This window comes from Ovis canadensis, chromosome 2, assembly GCF_042477335.2.
Source record: "Ovis canadensis isolate MfBH-ARS-UI-01 breed Bighorn chromosome 2, ARS-UI_OviCan_v2, whole genome shotgun sequence".
Classification (NCBI taxonomy): Eukaryota; Metazoa; Chordata; class Mammalia; order Artiodactyla; family Bovidae; genus Ovis; species Ovis canadensis.
The window spans coordinates 118681371-118701098 of NC_091246.1; the positions used below are offsets into that span (position 1 = coordinate 118681371).

General features: G+C 39.4%; 1 protein-coding gene across 4 annotated transcripts in view; it reads right to left on the reverse strand.

Moving 5' to 3' along the window:
* Positions 1-19728, reverse strand: part of OCA2 (OCA2 melanosomal transmembrane protein) — a 343267-nt gene that overhangs the window by 182051 nt on the left and 141488 nt on the right. For all 4 annotated transcript variants that reach the window (XR_011254446.1, XR_011254445.1, XM_069576815.1 and 1 more), the window contains exon 15: positions 13233-13365. Coding sequence is in view for 2 of the 4 variants with exons in the window: in XM_069576815.1 (XP_069432916.1) it covers positions 13233-13365 (133 nt within the window). In the remaining 2 variants the exon portion in view is untranslated. The remainder of the gene's footprint in view (positions 1-13232; positions 13366-19728) is intronic.

Consider the following 19728-nt stretch of genomic DNA (forward strand, 5'->3'; position numbering starts at 1 on the left):
AAACCTACAACCAAGCAAGGATTTCATTCAGATTTAAAGGAGAAATCAAAAGCTTTTCAGACAAACTAAAGTTAAGAGAATTCAGAACCACCAAACCAACTCTATAACAAATGCTAAAGGAACTTCTCTAGAAAGGAAACACAAAAAGGAAAGGCATACAAAACAAATGCAAAACAATAAAGTAATTGGTGAAAACATTTGTTTTCAGTTGTCTCCTACTCTCTGTAACTGCATGAAATGTAGACCACCAAGCTCCTGTATCCATGGGATTTCACAGGCAAGAATACTGAAGTGGGTTGCCATTGCCTTCTCCTGTGGATCTTCCCAACCCAGGGATTTAACCCAGGTCTCCTGCACTGTAGACAGATTCTTTACAGTCTGAGCCACAAGGGAAGATTCAGAGTCATATATATAAATAAACTGGCTAAACACTCCAACCAAAAGATTCAGATTGGATAAATGGATACAAAACCAAGATACGTGCTATGTACAAGAGACCCAACCCAGACCTAAGGATGCATACAGACTGAAAGTGAGGATCTAAAAAAAGGTATTCCATGCAAATGGAAATCAACAGGAAGTGGAAATAGCAATACTCATGCCAGATAAAATAGACTTTACAAAAAAGATTGTTTCAAGAGACAAAGAAGGACATTACATAATGATCAAGGCATCAACCCAAGAAAAGGATAAAATGATTATTAAGTTCATGCACCCAAAATAAGAGCACCCAACACATAAGGAAAATGCTAGCAACTATTAAAATGGTAAATCAACAGTAACACAATAATAGTGGGGGGGACTCTAATATCCCATTCACACCAATTGACAGATGATCCAGACAGAAAATTCATAAAGAAATGGAAGCTTTATTTTTTTTTTGCTCCAGTATACTTTTAATATTAAAACTTTTAAAATTGAATATAGCTCATTTACAATATTATATTAGTTTCAGGTATACAACATAGTGATTCAATATTTTTGTACTCTTTAGTTAAAGTTATTAAAAACAATGGCTATATTTCCTTATACTATACAATATATCATTGTTGCTTATTTATTTTAAACAGAGTTCAGTTCAGTTTTAGTTGCTCAATTGTGTCCGATTCTTCACAACCCCATGGACTGCAGCACACCAGGTCTCCCTGTCCATCATCATTTGTAGTGATTTGGGAGCCCCCCAAAATAAAGTCTGCCACTGTTTCCACTGTTTGCCCATCTATTTGCCATGAAGTGATGGGACAAGAAGCCATGATCTCAGTTTTCTGAATGCTGAGCTTTAAGCCAACCTTTTCACTCTCCTCTTTCACTTTCATCAAGAGGCTCTTTAGTTCTTCTTTAAATGATACATTTGACAAGTTTGACCAATTGACATCTACAGGCATTTTATCCAAAATCAATATATATCACTTTTTCTCAATTGCAAATGAACATTCTCCAGCATAGATCACATCTTGGGCCACAAATCAAGCCATGGTAAATTTTTAAAATTTGAAATAATTCTAATCATCTTTTCTGACCACAACACTATAAGATTAGATAAAAACAACAGAAGAAATATCTATTTAAAAAAAAAAAAAGAACAACACATGGAGGCCAAACAATACTTCTCTGAATAACCAACAGGTCAGCGAAGAAATCAAAAAGGAAATCAAAATATGGATAGAAGCAAAAGACAGTGAAAACATGACAATTCAAATGTACTGGACACAGTAAAAGCAGTGATAAGAGGGAAGTTTATAGCAATACAAGAATACCTCAAGAAATAAGAAATATCAAATAAACAAGCTAATCTTACACCTAAAGCAGCTAGAAAAAGAAGAACAAACAACAAAAAAAAAATCCGAAGTTAGTAGAAGGAACAAACTCATAAAGAATCAGAGCAGAAATAAATGAAGGAGACAATAGCAAAGTTCAATAAAACTAAAAACTGGCTTTCTACGAAGATAAAATTGACAAACTGTTAACCAGACCCATCAAAAGGGAGAAGACTCAAATCAATAAAATCAGAAATTCAAAAGGAAAAGTTACAACAGAAAACACAGAAATACCAAGGCTCACAAGAGACTAGTATGAGCAACTATATGCCAATAATATGGACAACCTGGAAAAATGGACAAATTCTTAGAAAAGTAGAACCTTCTAAAACCGAACCAAAGAAATAGGAAATATGAATAGACCAATCAGAAACATGGAAATCAAAACTAAAATCAAAAATCTTTCAACACAAAGCCCAGGGCTAGATGGCTTGACAGGCATCTATCCTGCTCAAACTGTTCCAGAAAATTGCAGAAGAAAAACTCCCAAACTCATTCTACAAGGCCACCATAACCCTAATATAAAAACTAAACAAAGATGCCACACACAAAAAAGAAAATTACAGGCCAATATCACTGATGAACGTTGATATAAAAATCCTCAACAAAATTCCAGTAAACAGAATCCAACAACACATTAACGAGATGATCAAGTGGGCTTTATCCCAGAGATGCATGGATTCTTCAATATATGCTATCTAATGTACCATATTAGCATTGAAAGATAAAAATAATATGATCATCTCAATAGATGCAGAGAAAGCCTTTGACAAAATTCAACACGCATTTCTTATAAAATCTTTCCAGAAAGTAGGCATGCTGCTGCTCCTGCTGCTGCTGCTAAGTCGCTTCAGTCGTGTCCAACTCTGTGCGACCCCATAGACAGCAGCCCACCAGCCCCCCCCCCCCCCCCGTCTCTGGGATTCTCCAGGCAAGAACACTGGAGTGGGTTGCCATTTCCTTCTCCAATGCATGTAAGTGAAAAGTGAAAGTGAAGTCACTCAGTCATGCCCGACTCTTAGCGACCCCATGGACTGCAGCCTACCAGGCTCCTCCACCCATGGGATTTTCCAGGCAAGAGTACTGGAGTGGGTTGCCATTGCCTTGGAACATACCCCAACATCATAAAAGCCATATATAGTGAACCCACAGCAACCATTATCTTCAGTGGTAAAGGATCAAAAAGCATGTCCTCCATAATCAAAAATAAGACAAGGGTGCCTATTCTCACCACTTTTATTCAACATAGTTTTGGAAATCCTAGCCACAGCAAGCAGAGAAGAAAAAGAAATAAAAGGAATCCAGATTGGAAATGAAGTAAAACTCTCATGATCACAAATGACATGATTTTCTACATTGAAAACCATAATGATGCCACCAGAAAATTACTAGAATTAATAAATATTATAAAAATCATAGGATATAAAATTAACACACAGAAATCCCTTGCATTCCTATATACTAACAATGAAAAATCAGAAAGTGAAATTAAGGAAGCGATCCTATGCACCTCTGCAACCGAAAGAATAAAATACCCAGAAATAAACCTACCTAAAGAGACAAAAGTTCTGCATGCAGAAAACTCTAAGACACTGATGAAAGAGATCAACACACCACAAACAAATGGAGAGATATACAATGTTGGAAGAATCAATATACAAGGTTGGAATCAACATACAAGGTTGTGAAAATAACTATATATACTACAAAATGCTATCTACAGATACAATGTGATCCCTATCAAATTACTAATGGTATTCTTCACAGAACTAGAACAAAAAATTTCGCAATTTGTATGGAAGCACAAAAGAACTCGAATAGCCAAAACAATCTTGATAAAGAAGAATGGAGATGGAGGAATCAACCTTTCTCACCAGATTATACTACAAAGCTACAGTCATATGGTACTGCCACAAAAACAGAAATATAGACCAACTGAACAAGATAGAAAGCCCAGAGATAAACTTAGTCCCAAGTACCTTACTTTTGACAAAGAAGGCAAGAATATACAATGGAGAGAGACAGCCTCTTCAATAACTGGTATGGGATAACTGGACAGCTGTATGTGAAAGGATGAAACTAGAACACCTCCTAATTCCACACACAAAGATAAACTCAAAATGGGCTAAAGGCTTAAATATAACGCTGGACACTATAAAGCTCTTAAAAAAAAAAAAACATAGGCAGTACACTCTGAAATACATCACAGCAAGTTCCTCTTTGATCCACCTCCTAGAAAATGGAAATAAAAACAGAAATAAACAAAAGGAACTTAATTAAATTTAAGAACTGCACAATGAAGGTAACAATTAGCAAGACTGAAAGACAACCCTCAGAACAGGAGAAAATAATTGCAAATGAAACAACTAACGAAGAGTTAATATCCAGACTATATAAGAAGCTAATAGAGATCAAATTGCCAACATGTGTTGAATCATAGAAAAAGCAAGAGAATTCCAGAAAAACATATACTTCTGCTTCATTGACTATGCTAAAATCTTTGATTCAGTGGATCACAACAAACTGTGGAAAATTATTCAAGAGATGGGAATACTAGATCACTTTACCCTCCTCCTAAGAAATCTGTATGCAGGTCAAGAAGCAGGAGTTAGAACTGTAAATGGGAAAATGGACTGGATCAAAATTGAGAAAGGGTTATGTAAAGGCTGTATATTGTCACCCTGCTTATTTAACTTATATTCAGAGTACATACTGCAAAATTTCAGGCTAGATGAAGCACAAGTCAGAATCAAGATTGTTGGAAAAAAATATCAATAAACACAGATATGCAGATGACACTACCCTTATGGCAGAAAGCAAAGAGGAACTAAAAAGCCTCCTGATGAAGGTGAAAGAGGAGAGTAAAAAAGCTGGCTTAAAACTCAACATTCAAAGATCGTGGTTCTGGTCCTATCACTTCATGGCAAATAGATGGAGAAACAGTGGAAACACTGACAGACTTCATTTTCTTGGGCTCCAAAATCATTGTAGATGGTGACAGCAGCCGTGAAATTAAAAGACATTTGCTCCTTAGAATAAAAGCTATAACAAGCCTAGACAGCGAATTAAAAAGCAGAGACATTACTTTGCCAACAAAGGTCCATCTAGTCAAAGCTATGGTTTTTCCAGTAGTCATGTATGGATGTGAGAGTTGGACCATAAAGAAAGCTGAGCACAAACGAATTGATGCTTTTGAACTGTGATGTTGGAGAAGACTCTCAAGAGTCCCTTGGACTGCAAGGAGATCAAATTAGTCAATTCTAAAGGAAATCAGACCTGAATATTCATTGGAAGGACTGATACTGAAGCTGAAGCTCTAATACTTTGGCCACCTGATGTGAAGAGCTGATTCATTAGGAAGGACCCTTATGCTGGAAAAGTCTGAAGGCAGGAGGAAAAGGGGACAACAGAGGATGAGATGATTGAAAGGCATCACCGACTCAATGGACATGAGTTTGAGCAAGCTCCAGGAGATGGTGAAGGACTTATAAGCCTGGCATGCTACAGTCTATGGGGTCACAAAAAGTCAGACAAAACTGAACAACTAAACAACAATGTGATCCAGCAATCCCATTCTTGGACATATATCTAGAAGCGATGAAAACTCTAATTCAAAAACATATATGCATAGCCAAGAACCTGGAAACAATCCAAGTGTGCATCAACAGATAACTGGTAAGAAGATGTGGTGTATATATATTTATAATGGTATATTCAGTCAGTTCAGTTCAGTCGCTCAGTCATGTCTGACTCTTTGTGACACCATGAATCACAGCACGCCAGGCCTCTCTGTCCATCACCAACTCCTGGAGTTCACTCAGACTCACGGCCATCAAATCCGTGATGCCATCCAGCCATCTCATCCTCGGTCGTCCCCTTCTCCTCCTGCCCCCAATCCCTTCCAGAATCAGAGTCTTTTCCAATGAGTCAACTCTTCGCATGAGGTGGCCAACGTACTGGACTTTCAGCTTTAGCATCAGTCCTTCCAAAAAATCCCAGGGCTGATCTCCTTCAGAATGGATTGGTTGGATCTCCTTGCAGTCCAAGGGACTCTCAAGAGTCTTCTAAAACACCACAGTTCAAAAGCATCAATTCTTTGGCGCTCAGCCTTCTTCACAGTCCAACTCTCACATCCATACATGACCAAATGAAAAACCATAGCCTTGACTAGATGGGCCTTAGTCGGCAAAGTAATGTCTCCACTTTTGAATATGCTATCTAGGTTGATCATAACTTTTCTTTCAAGGAGTAAGCGTCTTTTAATTTCATGGCTGCAATCACCATCTGCAGTGACTTTGGAGCCCCCAAAAAGAAAGTCTGACACTGTTTCCACTGTTTCCCCATCTATTTCCCATGAAGTGATGGGACCGGATGCCATGATCTTCGTTTCCTGACTGTTGAGCTTTAAGCCAACTTTTTCACTCTCCTCTTTCACTTTCATCAAGAGGCTTTTTAGTTCCTCTTCACTTCCTGCCATAAGAGTGGTGTCATATCTGAGGTTATTGATATTTCTCCTGGCAATCTTGATTCCAGCTTGTGTTTCTTCCAGTCCAGCGTTTCTCATGATGTACTCTGCATATAAGTTAAAGAAGCAGGGTGACAATATACAGCCTTGATGTACTCCTTTTCCTATTTGGAGCCAGTCTGTTGTTCCATGTCCAGTTCTAACTGTTGCTTCCTGGCCTGCATACAGATTTCTCAAGAGGCAGATCAGGTGGTTGGGTATTCCCATCTCTTTCAGAATTTTCCATAGTTTATTGTGATCCACACAGTCAAAGGCTTTGGCATAGTCCATAAAGCAGAAATAGATGTTTTTCTGGAACTCTCTTGCTTTTCCCATGTTCCAGGGGATGTTGGCAATTTGATCTCTGGTTCCTCTGCCTTTTCTAAAACCAGCTTGAACATCAGGGAGTTCACGGTTCACATATTGCTGATGCCTGGCTTGGAGAATTTTGAGCATTACTTTACTAGCATGTGAGATGAGTGCAATTGTGCGGTAGTTTGAGCATTCTTTGGCATTGCCTTCCTTCGGAATTAAGAGAAATAAATATTGCCATTTGCAACAACATGGACATAGAGAATATTGCACTAAGTGAAGAAAGACAGATAAAGAAAAAGTATTATATGATATTTGTGAAATCTTGAGAGTCCCTTGTACTGCAAGGAGATCCAATCAGTCCATTCTAAAGGAGATCAGTCCTGGGTGTTCTTTGGAAGGAATGATTCTGAAGCTAAAACTCCAGTACTTTGGCCACCTCATGCGAAGAGTTGACTCATTGGAAAAGACTCTGATGCTGGGAGGGATTGGGGGCAGGAGGAGAAGGGGACGACAGAGGATGAGATGGCTGGATGGCATCACTGACTCGATGCACATGAGTTTGGGTGAACTCTGGGAGTTGGTGATGAACAGGGAGGCCTGGCATGCTGCAATTCATGGGGTCGCGAAGAGTTGGACATGACTGAGTGACTGAACTGAACTGAACTGAAATATTATTTGTAGAAACTAAAAATAATACAAATAAATCTATATGCAAATCAAGCAGATTCACAGACATAGAAAATAAACTTATGGTAACCAAAAGGGAAGAGGAGGGGGAGACATAAATTAGGAGTATGGGATTAACAGATAAAAACTACTATGCATAAAAGAGATAAGGAATTGTATCTGTTTAATACAGGGAACTACACTCCATATATTATAATAAACTAATGGAAAATAATCTGAGTGTATATATATATATATATATATGCATATATAACTGAATCACTTTCCTGTTAACTGTAACTATACACAATTTTGCAAATCAGCTATACTTCAATTTTAAAAGTTCTATAGCTATTAAAGGATAATGAAAAACTATTATAAACAATTTTAGAATAATTCTTTCAACAACTGAGTTTGAACAGGGACAAATTCCTTTAAAGGCAGAAACCACCAGTGAGCCCTCATGAAGAAATAGATAACCTTAATAGCTAGCCTATATCTATTAAAGAATCAGTATTTGTATTTAAAAACTAGAAGGGAAGGAGAGAGGGAGAGAGGGAAGAGGAAATCAAGGGAGATAGCGGCGTAAGAAGGGAGGGAAAGAGGTTCAACTCTAAAATAACCTGGAAAACGTTTAAGGTAAAATGTAATAGCAATTTTACACCATCTCTTCCCAAAAGCTGAAGAGGAGGGTATACTTATATATTCATCCTTTGAGGACAGCAAAAAGTATATATTTTAAGAGAGGATATTACACACAAATATCCCTAATGTACACAGATATTAAAAAATTCTATATAAAATATAAGGAATAAGCATCATGAGTTGGTATTTGATTATCAGAGGGGCATACTCTGGTGATTATTTGTGCTTTTCAATGAATAAGTCAAATTCTCTCCCATGTTGATCACTTGGCAGGCTGACTCAACCCAGCCCCTGCAACTGGTGGAGCCTAGTGACAGTCAGGACAATCAGGAGGAGTCATTCAGTGACAGAGTGGAACATATGGTTCTCTCTGGTCTCTATGATGATCAGCAGCTCAGAGCTGAGAACTACTGATCAGCAAGGCACTGTGATCCCACAGAGGACATTCGGCCAACACGAAGTAGTGTTACTGAGATTGCAGGGATACTTTTTCTTGTAGTATTAGTTCACTTCAGTTCAGTAGCTCAAACGTGTCCAACTCTTCGTGACCCTTGGACTGCAGCACAGCCAGGCTTCCCTGTCCATCACCAACTCCCAGAGCTTGCTCAAACTCATGCCCATTGAGTCAGTGATGGCATCCAGCCATTTCACCCTCTGTCATCCCCTTCTCCTCCTGCCTTCAGTCTTTCCCAGCATCAGGGTCTTTTCCATTGAGTCAGTTCTTTGCATCAGATGGCTTGGAGCTTCAGGCTTCAGCATGAGTACTTCCAGTGAATATTCAGGACTGATTTCCTTTAGGATGGACTGGTTGGATCTCCTTGCAGTCCAAGGGGACCTCAAGAGTCTTCAACATCACAGATCAAAAGAACCAATTCTTTGGCGCTCAGCTTTCCTTATAATCCAACTCTCACATCTATACATGACTACTGGAAAAATTATGGATTTGACTAGATGGACCTTTGTCAGCTAAGTAGTATCTCTGCTTTTTAATATGCTGTCTAGGTTGGTCATAGCTTTTCTTCCAAGGAGCAAACGTCTTTTAATTTCATGGCTGCAGTCACCATCCACAGTGATTTTGGAGCCCAAGAAAATAAAGTCTCTCACTGTTTCAATTCTTTCCCCATCTATTTGTCATAAAGCAATGGGAATGAATGCCATGATCTTAATTTTTTGAATATTGAATTTTAAGCCAACTTTTTCACTCTCCTCTTTCACTTTCATCAAGAGGCTTATTAGTTCTTCTTCACTTTCTGCCATAAGGGTGGTGTCATCTGTATATCTGAGGTCATTGATATCTTTCCTGGCAATTTTGATTCCAGCTTGTGCTTTATCCAGCCCAACATTTCACATGATGTACTCTGCATATAAATTAAATAAACAGAATGACAATATACAGCTTTTGCATACTTTTTTTTTCCAATTTGGAGCCAGTCCATTGTTCCATGTCCAATTCTAACTGTTACTTCTTGACCTGCATACAGATTTCTCAGAGGCAGGTAAGGTGGTCTGATATTCCCATCTCTTGAAGAATTTTCGACTGTTTGTTGTGATCCACACAATCAAAAGGCTTTGGTGTAATCACTAAAGCAAAAGTAGTTTTTCTGGAACTCTCTTGCCTTTTCAATGATCCAACAGATGCTGGCAATTTGATCTCTGGTTCCTCTGCCTTTTCTAAATCCACCTTGATATCTGGAAGTTTGTGGTTCACATACTGTTGATGTCTTGCTTGGAGAATTTTGAGCCTTACTTTGCTAGTCTATGCAGGAGAGTTTTGAGCATTACTTTGCTAGTCTATACAGTCAGCAAAACAAGACCAGGAGCTAACTGTGGTTCAGATCATGAGCTCCTTTTTGTAAAATTCAGACTTAAATTGAATAAAGTAGGGAAAACCACTAGACCATTCAGGTATGACCTAAATCAAATCCCTTATGATTATATAGTGGAAGTGACAAATAGATTCAGGGGATTAGATCTGATAGAATGACTGAAGAACTATGGATGAAGGTTCGGGACATTGTACAGGAGGCAGTTATCAAGACTATGCCCAAGAAAAAGAAATACAAAAATGCAAAATGGTTGTCTGAGGAGGCCTTACAAATAGCTGAGAAAAGAAGAGAAGTGAAAGGTAAAGGAGAAAAGGAAAGGTATACTCATTTGAATGCAAAGTTCCAAAGAATAGCAAGGAAAGATAAGAAAGCCTTCTTCAGTGATCAGTGCAAAGAAATAGAGGAAAACAATAGAGTGGGAAAGACTAGAGACCTCTTCAAGAAAATTAGAGATACCAAGGGAACATTTCTTGCAAAGAAGAGCACAATAAAGGACAGAAACTAACAGAGGCAGAAGATATTAAGAGGTGGAGAGAATACACAGAAGAACTATACAAAAAAGAGTTTCATGACCCAGATAACCACAATGGTGTGATCACCCAACTAGAGCCAGACATCCTGGAATGTGAAGTCAAGTGGGCCTTAGGAAACATCACTATGAACCAAGCTAGTGGAGGTGATGGAATTCCAGTTGAGCTATTTCAGATCCTAAAAGATAATGCTGTTAAAGTGCTTCACTCAATAAGCCAGCAAATTTGGAAAACTCAGCAGTGACTACAGGACTAGAAAAGCTGTTTTCATTCCAGTCCCAAAGAAAGGCCATGACAAAGAATATTCAAACTGTAGCATAGCCAAGCTATTCTGATATGTTTTGGACTCATCACAGACCTGCTGAACCCAAATCTCTGGGGTTAAGCTTAGGAATCTATAGTTATACCAAGCAATTCAAAATCAGATTTCCCTATACCCAATAGTGGCTCAGAGCGATTGCTCTGGATCTGCACAGTTCACTGTGTGCTGATGTACAACCTGTGTTGTCCTTACCATAGGGTTCCAGCATTATCCATATCCCAACCATTCTATCCCACTTCCCTCAAAGCTTCCTTCAGCTCTTTATTCATGATGAGTAAAGGAATCAATACACAGATTTGTTTTCTATGTTTCCAAATCAGTATGTCCAACTTAATCGCAAGATAAGACTTTCCAGAAGAGTTTATTCACAGCACAGATTTCCTGGGGGTGGGCCTGATAATCTGTATATATAACAATTATTCCTGAGTAATTCGGATCACCAGTGAGGTAGAGGGATATTGGGGAGGAAGGAGGTGCAACTGTGCCCACGCAAGCTTCTAAAGACAGATTAGCCATTGTGATTGATTAGTTTCCCTAGCTCTCCATTGGTATGACACTTTCCATTAGAAAACTAAAGCTACATATTAAGTTACCCCATTTTACATATACTTGTTGATGATTAAACATTTTCAATACCTCTTGCTGATTGCTATGGGTTGAATTGTGTCCCCCTGAATTCACGTGTTGAAGTCCTAACCTCTAGTACCTCAGAATGTGATCTGTTTTGGACATAGGGTCACTGCAGATATAATTAGTTAAGGTGAGGTCATTAGGATGGCCCCAAATCCAAGATGACTGGCGTCCTCACAAATGGGGAACTGTGGACAGAGACACACCTAGGAAGAATGCCACGTTAACATGAATGTGTGTACACGCTCAGTTGCTCAGTCGTGTCTACTCTTTGCGACTCTATGGATTGTAGTCCGCCAGGCTCCTCTGTCCATGGAATTTTCCAGGCAAGAATACTGGAGTTGGTTGTCGTTTCCTAAGCCAGGGAATCTTCCTGACCCAGGAATTGAATTCATGTCACTTGGGTCTCCTGTATTGGCAGGTGGATTCTTTACCACTGGCACCACCTGGGAAGCCATGAACATGAAGATGTTCTTTTTTCTCAAGAAAATCACATACTCTGCTCTGCAAATGACCAGGTGAGTAATTATCAATGTTATTAAGAAAACACGTTCTTCCTAAATGAAGTAAACTATGTTACATGGCAGGAATCTTCCATGGCCCAGGAAGCCGCCAAAAAGACTATTCCATTTGGCCCTTGGCATCTGTGCCTGCTTTCCTTTCCTTTCCTCTAGCCCCCATACTGGAGCCACCCCCCCCACACACACAGTTTTGGGCTTCTTTGGTGAGGCCCATTCCTATGTCTACACATGCTGCCCACTTGTCTTGCACCTATGCAGCCTTCACTAAGGGCTAGGCCAAGAGGCTGCCCAGGAAATCCCTGTTGATTGCTTGCATTTAAAGCACTTTTATATCTACAAGGGCACTCCAATTTTTGTGCAATCAATACATATTGTCTGGAATAGAAATTTCTTCTTATGGTTCCATTTATCTGGTGGAGGTGGGTGATTCAATTCTACCAGGAACAAGCTGGTTTTATATAGGTGACTTGAGAAGGTGTATATGACATTTTCCTAGTTAGAACAAAAACAGTTAAATTCTGAACACAAAAGTCACCCAGGAAAGAAAGGCAGATCTACCATGTAAAGTCACCATCTGATGAGTAGGAAGGCTGGTGAGAACATACTTAGATTCCCAGCCATTTATACAGAAATGGGAATTGATTGCACTTATTTCACATGCTAGCAAGATTATGCTCAAAATCCTTCAAGCTAGGCTTCAGCAGCGCATGAACCAAGAACTTCCAGATGTACAAGCTGGATTTAGAAAAATCTCAAAATAACATCTACTTCTGCTTCATTGACTACAATAAAGCCTTTGACTGTGTGGATCACAACAAACTGTGAAATATTTGGGGCTGGTGCATGGGGATGACCCAGAAAGATGTTATGGGGAGGGAGGTGGGAGGGGGGTTCATGTTTGGGAATGCATGTAAGAATTAAAGATTTTAAAATTTAAAAAATAAAAAACTAAAAAAAAAATTTAAAAAAAAAATAAATAAAAATTTAAAAAAAAACAAAACAAAAAAAAAAAGAGATGAGAATATCAGACCACCTTACCTGCCTCCTGAGAAGCCCATATGCAGCACAAAATGTAACAGAACCGGACATGAAGCAACAGAGTGGTTCAAAAATATAGACTACAGTCTGTATGCTCTGCTTTTTGTATTAAATACAGGTGGTTCAATGCTATCATGACATGCAAATTGTATGCAGTGGACATTGCTTCCTACATGTAAACACATTTCATTCTATAGAAAACTAAAGGGGCACAGTTCATGGATTTAAAGCCCCTGAAAGTACACTGCCTACAAGGAGGCAGACAGGGACATCCTAGTGTGCAGCATCCCAATGGACAGATACTTCCTGGTATTCTACATAGCATTAACCTCCTGCCTTTTTGTGGCAACCTCCCCCAGAAAATAATAATATTGTGTTAGTAAACTCTGAAGCTCTATGAGGAGGTGCTTCTACTCACCAACAATCTCACTGGGTTCCTTGTTATAGATCTTTTTGTTCCAGTAAAGGAGTCTGAGGAGTGGAAAGGAGAACAAGAGAACGAAGCAAATCCCAGCAAACATGTGTGCTGTAAACCCAGCGAAGTCCAGACCCTGGAAACAGGAAAGGAGACATGAAACCACAGGCAGCACAGGCACAACCTCATGGCAGGGCCCAGGGAAGTCTGAGATCAAGGGCTGGGGAACCTACACAAAGTCCACAGAACAGGTACTCTTCACTGCAGTTTTGTAAACATTCAAGATTTGTTTCTTTCATAATGAAAAGCCAATTATTACCTGAATGACAAGCAACCTTAGAAGGAAACAAAAACAGGTCATCACATCTTATCCCAACCTTAGCTGGTTCTACTTCACCACTATACTGACATGTCCCCTGGGATCCGGTGAAACAAGACTGAGGGAGACAAAACATAAGGCTATCACTGCCTTATATAAAATAGATAACCAACAAGAACTTATTGTTATAACACCAGGCACTATGCTCAGTATTTTATGATAACTTATAAGGCAAAAGAACCTGAAGCAATATATATGTATATATAACTGAATCATATTGCTATACACCTGGAACTTACACAATATTGTAAATGAACTATAGCTAGCTAGCTAAGTCGCTTCAGTCGTGTCCAACTCTGTGCGACCCCATAGACGGCAGCCCACCAGGCTCCGCCATCCCTGGGATTCTCCAGGCAAGAATACTGGAGTGGGATGCCATTTCCTTCTCCAATGCATGAAAGTGAAAAGTCAAAGTGAAGTCGCTCAGTCATGTCCGACCCTTTGCAACCCCATGGACTACAGCCTACCAGGCTCCTTCGTCCATGGGATTTTTCAGGCAAGAGTACTGGAGTGGGGTGCCATCGCCTTCTCCGGAATGAACTATACTTCAATTTAAAAGAAAAAAAAAAAGACTATGAGGCAATATTCATCTGTTTGAAGGTAAATTGCCTTTTCTTAAACACTTAATTTAAGTCACTGCTATCAATACGAAAGAGCTTCACCATGCCTGGAAAGCACAGTCCTTCACAGGTCACCTAGTGGCCATCAGGACTTAAGAACCCCAGGGTGTCCCAACCAGTCTCAAGGGTCCCAGGCAGGAGCCCTCTCCTTCCCCTCACAAATCCTTTGCCTGACTCTGGGCTTTTTTCCACAGTCAGCTGCTGAGGATATTTTTGTTGTTGGATGAAATCTCCACTAGGTTGATTTGTAAGGGAATAAGTCAGCAACAATATTGGTCAGTTTTTTCCTTTTGTTTTCACTGTGCTTAAATATTCAGCAAATACATGTGACACCCTCTGAGACCCTCGCAGGTTGTTGTCCCCATGAGCTGGGCTGCAAGAACCAGTTTCTTGCTGGCAGGAACTCCTGGACCACTGATCCACAAAACAGGGTCAGAGGCATAATGACAGAACATTGGCGGAGACTCCCAGGCAGGACCAGTAGGGTGAATGGGGTGTAAAGAGAGTAGGTCCCAGGGACACTAGTGACATACTTGGAGACCATTCCCAAGGCTGCAGTCTGGAAGGTCATCTTCTAAAGGCCTGAGATGGAAGGAGTGAACTCAATATTAATTATCGTTGCTGGGAAATATTGAGGGCAAGAGGAGAAGGGGGCAACAGAGGATGAGATGGTTGGGTAGCATCACTAATTCAATGGACATTAGTTTGAGCAAACTCCAGGAGATGGTGAAGGACAGGGAAGCCTGGCATGCTGTAGTTCATGGAGTCTCAAAGAGTCAGACACTGAACAACAAATTATTGTTTATTAAAATTTACTTATTTGTCCCCCCTCTTTTCCAGAAAAGACCTGAAACCACTTATAACATTGCTAAAGATAAAACACAACTTAGAAACCATTATCACAACTTAGAACCATTAGTAAGTTGTGTGAAAATTTAGGCTTGCCAGTGTACAATGATCTGAAGTTCTTAATCACTTGCAGTTTATCTGCACATCCAGTGGTGGCCCTTGAAAATAGCATCTGAATGACAGATGGAATTATGTGAGGCTGATCATATACAGATAGCAGGGAAACCTATGAAGAGCTGGGACTCATGGCATGCTTTCAGTGGCCATTAGAATTCACCGCGTTTCTGAGGATATCACCATGGATGTTGTGTCTTTAGAATGCATGCCTCAAATACCTTTTTTTAAAAAGGTCCAAAACACTTTTTAAATGAAAATCATTTCATTTGTTTTTAAATCAGGAACAAAATAGGAAAGAAGATAGCTTAAAATATATTAATGTATTTCCTGTGTATGAATTCAGTTGTGAAATGTAATTAATATTTTTTGGAGACAGGAACTCATGAAGGCCGAAGTACTTATATCCTGAATAATTATAGGTCCCTTTGGAACACAATACGGGTGTTCCCCACTTTTTGAAATTTCACTTTATGCCACTTTGCTTTTACAAAAAACCTACATCAGCACCTGTTTTCACTAAGGAAGAAATCTGAAGAGGATTTTTGCTTTTAGGAAAATAAGTGACTGTTTTCTCACTCTATGCCATTTTGACTTCTGAAAGTTTACATGGGAAAGCTCTATTTTTGGATAGTGAAGAAAACCTGTAACAAAACTGTTAATTTTTCTCCCATTGGAAATAATGGAGCAGTTGAAGGAAAAATCAGATGAAAAGGGTGAAATGAGGAGAGAGAAAAGGACAAAAGCTGTCTTGGAAAGGCCTCCACAGCAAAACTAACACAGTGTTGAAAAGAAGTATTTGGTTGCTTCTAGAATTGTAACAAGTAGATTTTTTAGGTAAGAACAATATAGAATGGAAAAATCCAAACTGAAAATTTCAAGAAAAAACACAGGCAGGTGCAATGCACAATAGGCTACATATGTGTTTTCTAAGCTTGTTCAGTGCATGTGTCAGGGCCTCCTTGCTGTTTTTACATGGCTCTACAATTTCCTAAAGTTGTCTCTGCCAGAGACAACTGTCTCTGTTACGTACTCAGTAACAAAACTACCTACTGCCATACTTACATCAGTGCAGTACTTAAATGCAGCCCTTTCTTGCAAAGTACTGGTTCTGTTTCTTCCCTTCCCTCTCAGCCTCATTTTGTACTGTTTTCATTTTGACTACACTAAGCCACTTTATTCTTAATTTTCCACAATGTCCTCATTTGATAGAGTAAGTGGTCAAATGTTGAGGCATATAAAATAATCAAGGATCCCTCAGAATCAGATTAGAGCATTCAGAGCCTAATAAACTCCATATATTTAAGGGATATCTAGCTCCTGGCCCACCAATTCCATTTTATAGGGATGAAGCTGTCAGGCTAGCTTTGTGAAAGTCAGAACCATCAACTGGATTGTAGCAGGGTAATTCAAGAAACAATTTTGGTTTGAACCCCACTGACACAATTACTTCAAAGAAATTCTCTTCAAGTGTCTAAAGTAAAACTACTGGATGTTTTACTAAATATCATGGTGTAATTTGAGGATAGACACATGTCTGGAGACCCAGCAAGGAGATGACCCCAGCACTGCAGAATGGATGTGATCCAGGTAGAGCATCTTCAGTGTGAGGGATCCATCAAGTATGTGGAGGCCAGGGCACTGGCACACATGATCTGAGGAAGGTGAGACTCTGGAAGAGACAGAGGTGGGCAATCCTAGCATTCAGGCAACAGCGCAAGCCACTAAAGGCATAAGCTCCACTAGAAAATGCTCACCTAACAGGGATAAGAGTCAAAAAATCAGAACCCCAAAATCCATAGATGTTGAAGATGTGTGGAAACAGAAAACTCACAAAGGAGACTAAGAAGAGCTTACAAAAAAGACAGGGTGGGAATGAGCAGAGACCAACACCATCCAAGTTCTGGATGGAGGATGTCAATGGATGGAGGAGCAGAAGAGTGCTCCACTGGCACAGTAGCTTGGTGGCAGAGCCAGGAGGAAGATCCCAGTGGCACAGGGTCTGGGGGCCTGGTGGAAAAGACCTGAAGAATGTTCTAGTGCACACATATCTGGGTCACAGTAAGAAATGCCTTCCTTTGATGGGTGAAAATGCCACTCAAGAGCATAGAGTACATGGCTCTCCTAAAGAAACTCTTCCAGTGTTGTGTAAAAGGTGTTTAAATAACCATGTTCATTAGTGGGGAGTCTCCCTAGAACAGGCAAAAAGGAGCAAGTGTAACCAACAAAGGAAGACTATCTCCCTATGTCAGTTGAGAGATGAAAGGACAATGTGTCATTGCACATGGGATCCTGTAGCACTGTAGACTTGTGCCTATGCCAGGAAAGAACCAGTGGACACTGGAGATCTGCCCATCTGCCTATTCAGTACTAGAAATTCTGCAAATGGGACCCATCCCAAGAGATCCACGAGTGAGCAGAGTGCAAAGGGTGACTTGGAATAATTTTCCTCACAACTTCCTGTAATTTCTGACTAATTCTTACACAGAGGAAGCAGAGATTTGTCAGATGTGATTTCTTGACTCTCATGAGGCCTAGTAGTGATTTTTGTTTTGTTTCTTAATTTTTATTTTACATTGGAATATAGGTCCTTTACAAGTTTCTGTTAGTTTCAACTGTACAGCAAAGTGATTCAATTATACATATACCTAAATCTATACTTTGTCAGATTCTTTTCTCCTGTAGGTTATTACAGAACACTGAGTAGAGTTTTCTGTGCTATACAATAGGTCATTGTTGATTACCTATTTGGTATATACTAGTGTGTTTCTGTTAATTCAAAACTCCTAATTTATCCCTCCTCCTCCCTTTATCCCTTTGGTAGCCATAAATTAGTTTGTTTGTTTTTTTTATGTCTGCAAGTCTGTTTCTGTTTTGTAAATAAGTTCATTTATATACTTTCTTAGATTCTACATATAAGTGATATCATATATTTATCTTTCTCTAATTTATTTCACTTTGTAAGATAATGTCTAGATCCATCTATGTTGCTGCAAATGGCACTATTTCTTTATATGGTTAAGTAAATTTCTATTGTATGTATGTACCACATTTTCTTTATCCATTAACCGTGAACATTAGGTTGGTTCCATGTTTTGATTTTGGAAATACTACTGTCTTGAACATTATGGTGCATGTTTTTTTCAAATTATGGTTATATCCAGACATATGCCAATGAGTGGGATTGTTGGATCTTATGGTAGTATTACTTTTAGTTTTTGGTTTTTTTTTTAAAGAACTTCCATGCTGTTCTCTATAGTGGCTGTACCAATTTACATTCCCATCAACAATGTAAATGGATGTCTTTTTTCCTATCAGTTCAGTTCAGTTGCTCAGTCGTGTCTGACCCTTTGTGACCCCATGGACTGTAGCATGCCAGGCTTCCCTGTCCATCACCAACTCCTGGAGCATCCTCAAACTAATGTCCACTGTGTCGGTGATGTCATACAACCATCTCATCCTCTGTTGTCCCCTTCTTCTCCTGCCTTCACTCTTTCCCAACATCAGGGTCTTTTTCAGTGAGTCAGTTCTTCACATCAAGTGGCTTGCAGCTTCAAGTTTCAGCATGAGTCCTTCCAATGAATATTCAGGAATGATTTCCTTTAGGATTCACTGGTTTGATCTCCTTGCAGTCCAAGGGACTCTCAAAAGTCTTCAACACCACAGCTCAAAAGCATCAATTCCTTGGCGCTTAGCTTTCTTTGTACTCCAACTCTCACATCCATACATGACTACTGGAAAAACCATAGATTTAACGAGATGGATCTTTGTCAGCAAAGAAATACGCTTTTCAATATGCTGTCTAGGTTGGTCATAGCTTTTCTTCCAAGGAGCAAATGTCTTTTAATTTCATGGCTGCAGTCACCATCTGCAGTGATTTTGGAGCCCTCCCCCCCAAAAAACTAAAGTCTGACACTGTTTCTATTCTTTCTCCATCTATTTGCCATGAAGCAGTGAGACCATTGCTAAGAATGCCATGATCTTAGTTTTCTGAATGTTGAGTTTTAAGCCAACTTTTTCACTCTCTTCTTTCACTTTCATCAAGAGGCTCTTTAGTCCTTCTTCACTTTCTGCCATAAGGGTGGTGTCATCTGCATATCTGAGATCATTGATATTTTTTTCCCAGCATTCTTGATTCTAGCTTGTGCTTCATCCAGCCCAGCATTTCACATGATGTACTTTGCATATAAGTTAAACAAGCAGAGTGACAATATACAGCCTTGACATACTCCTTTCCCAATTTGGAACCAGTCCATTGTTCCACGTCCAGTTCTAACTGTTGCTTCTTGACCTGCATACAGATTTCTCAGGAGGCAGGTAAGGTGGTCTGGTATTCCCATCTCTTGGAGAATTTTCCGCAGTTTGTTGTGATCCACACAGTCAAAGGCTTTGGTGTAATCACTAAAACAAAAGTAGATTTTTTTTTTAATGCTCTTGCTTTTTCTATGATCCAATGGAAGTTGGAAATTTGACCTCAGGTTTCTCTACCCTTTCTAAATCCAGCTTGAACATCTGGACATTCACGGTTTATGTACGG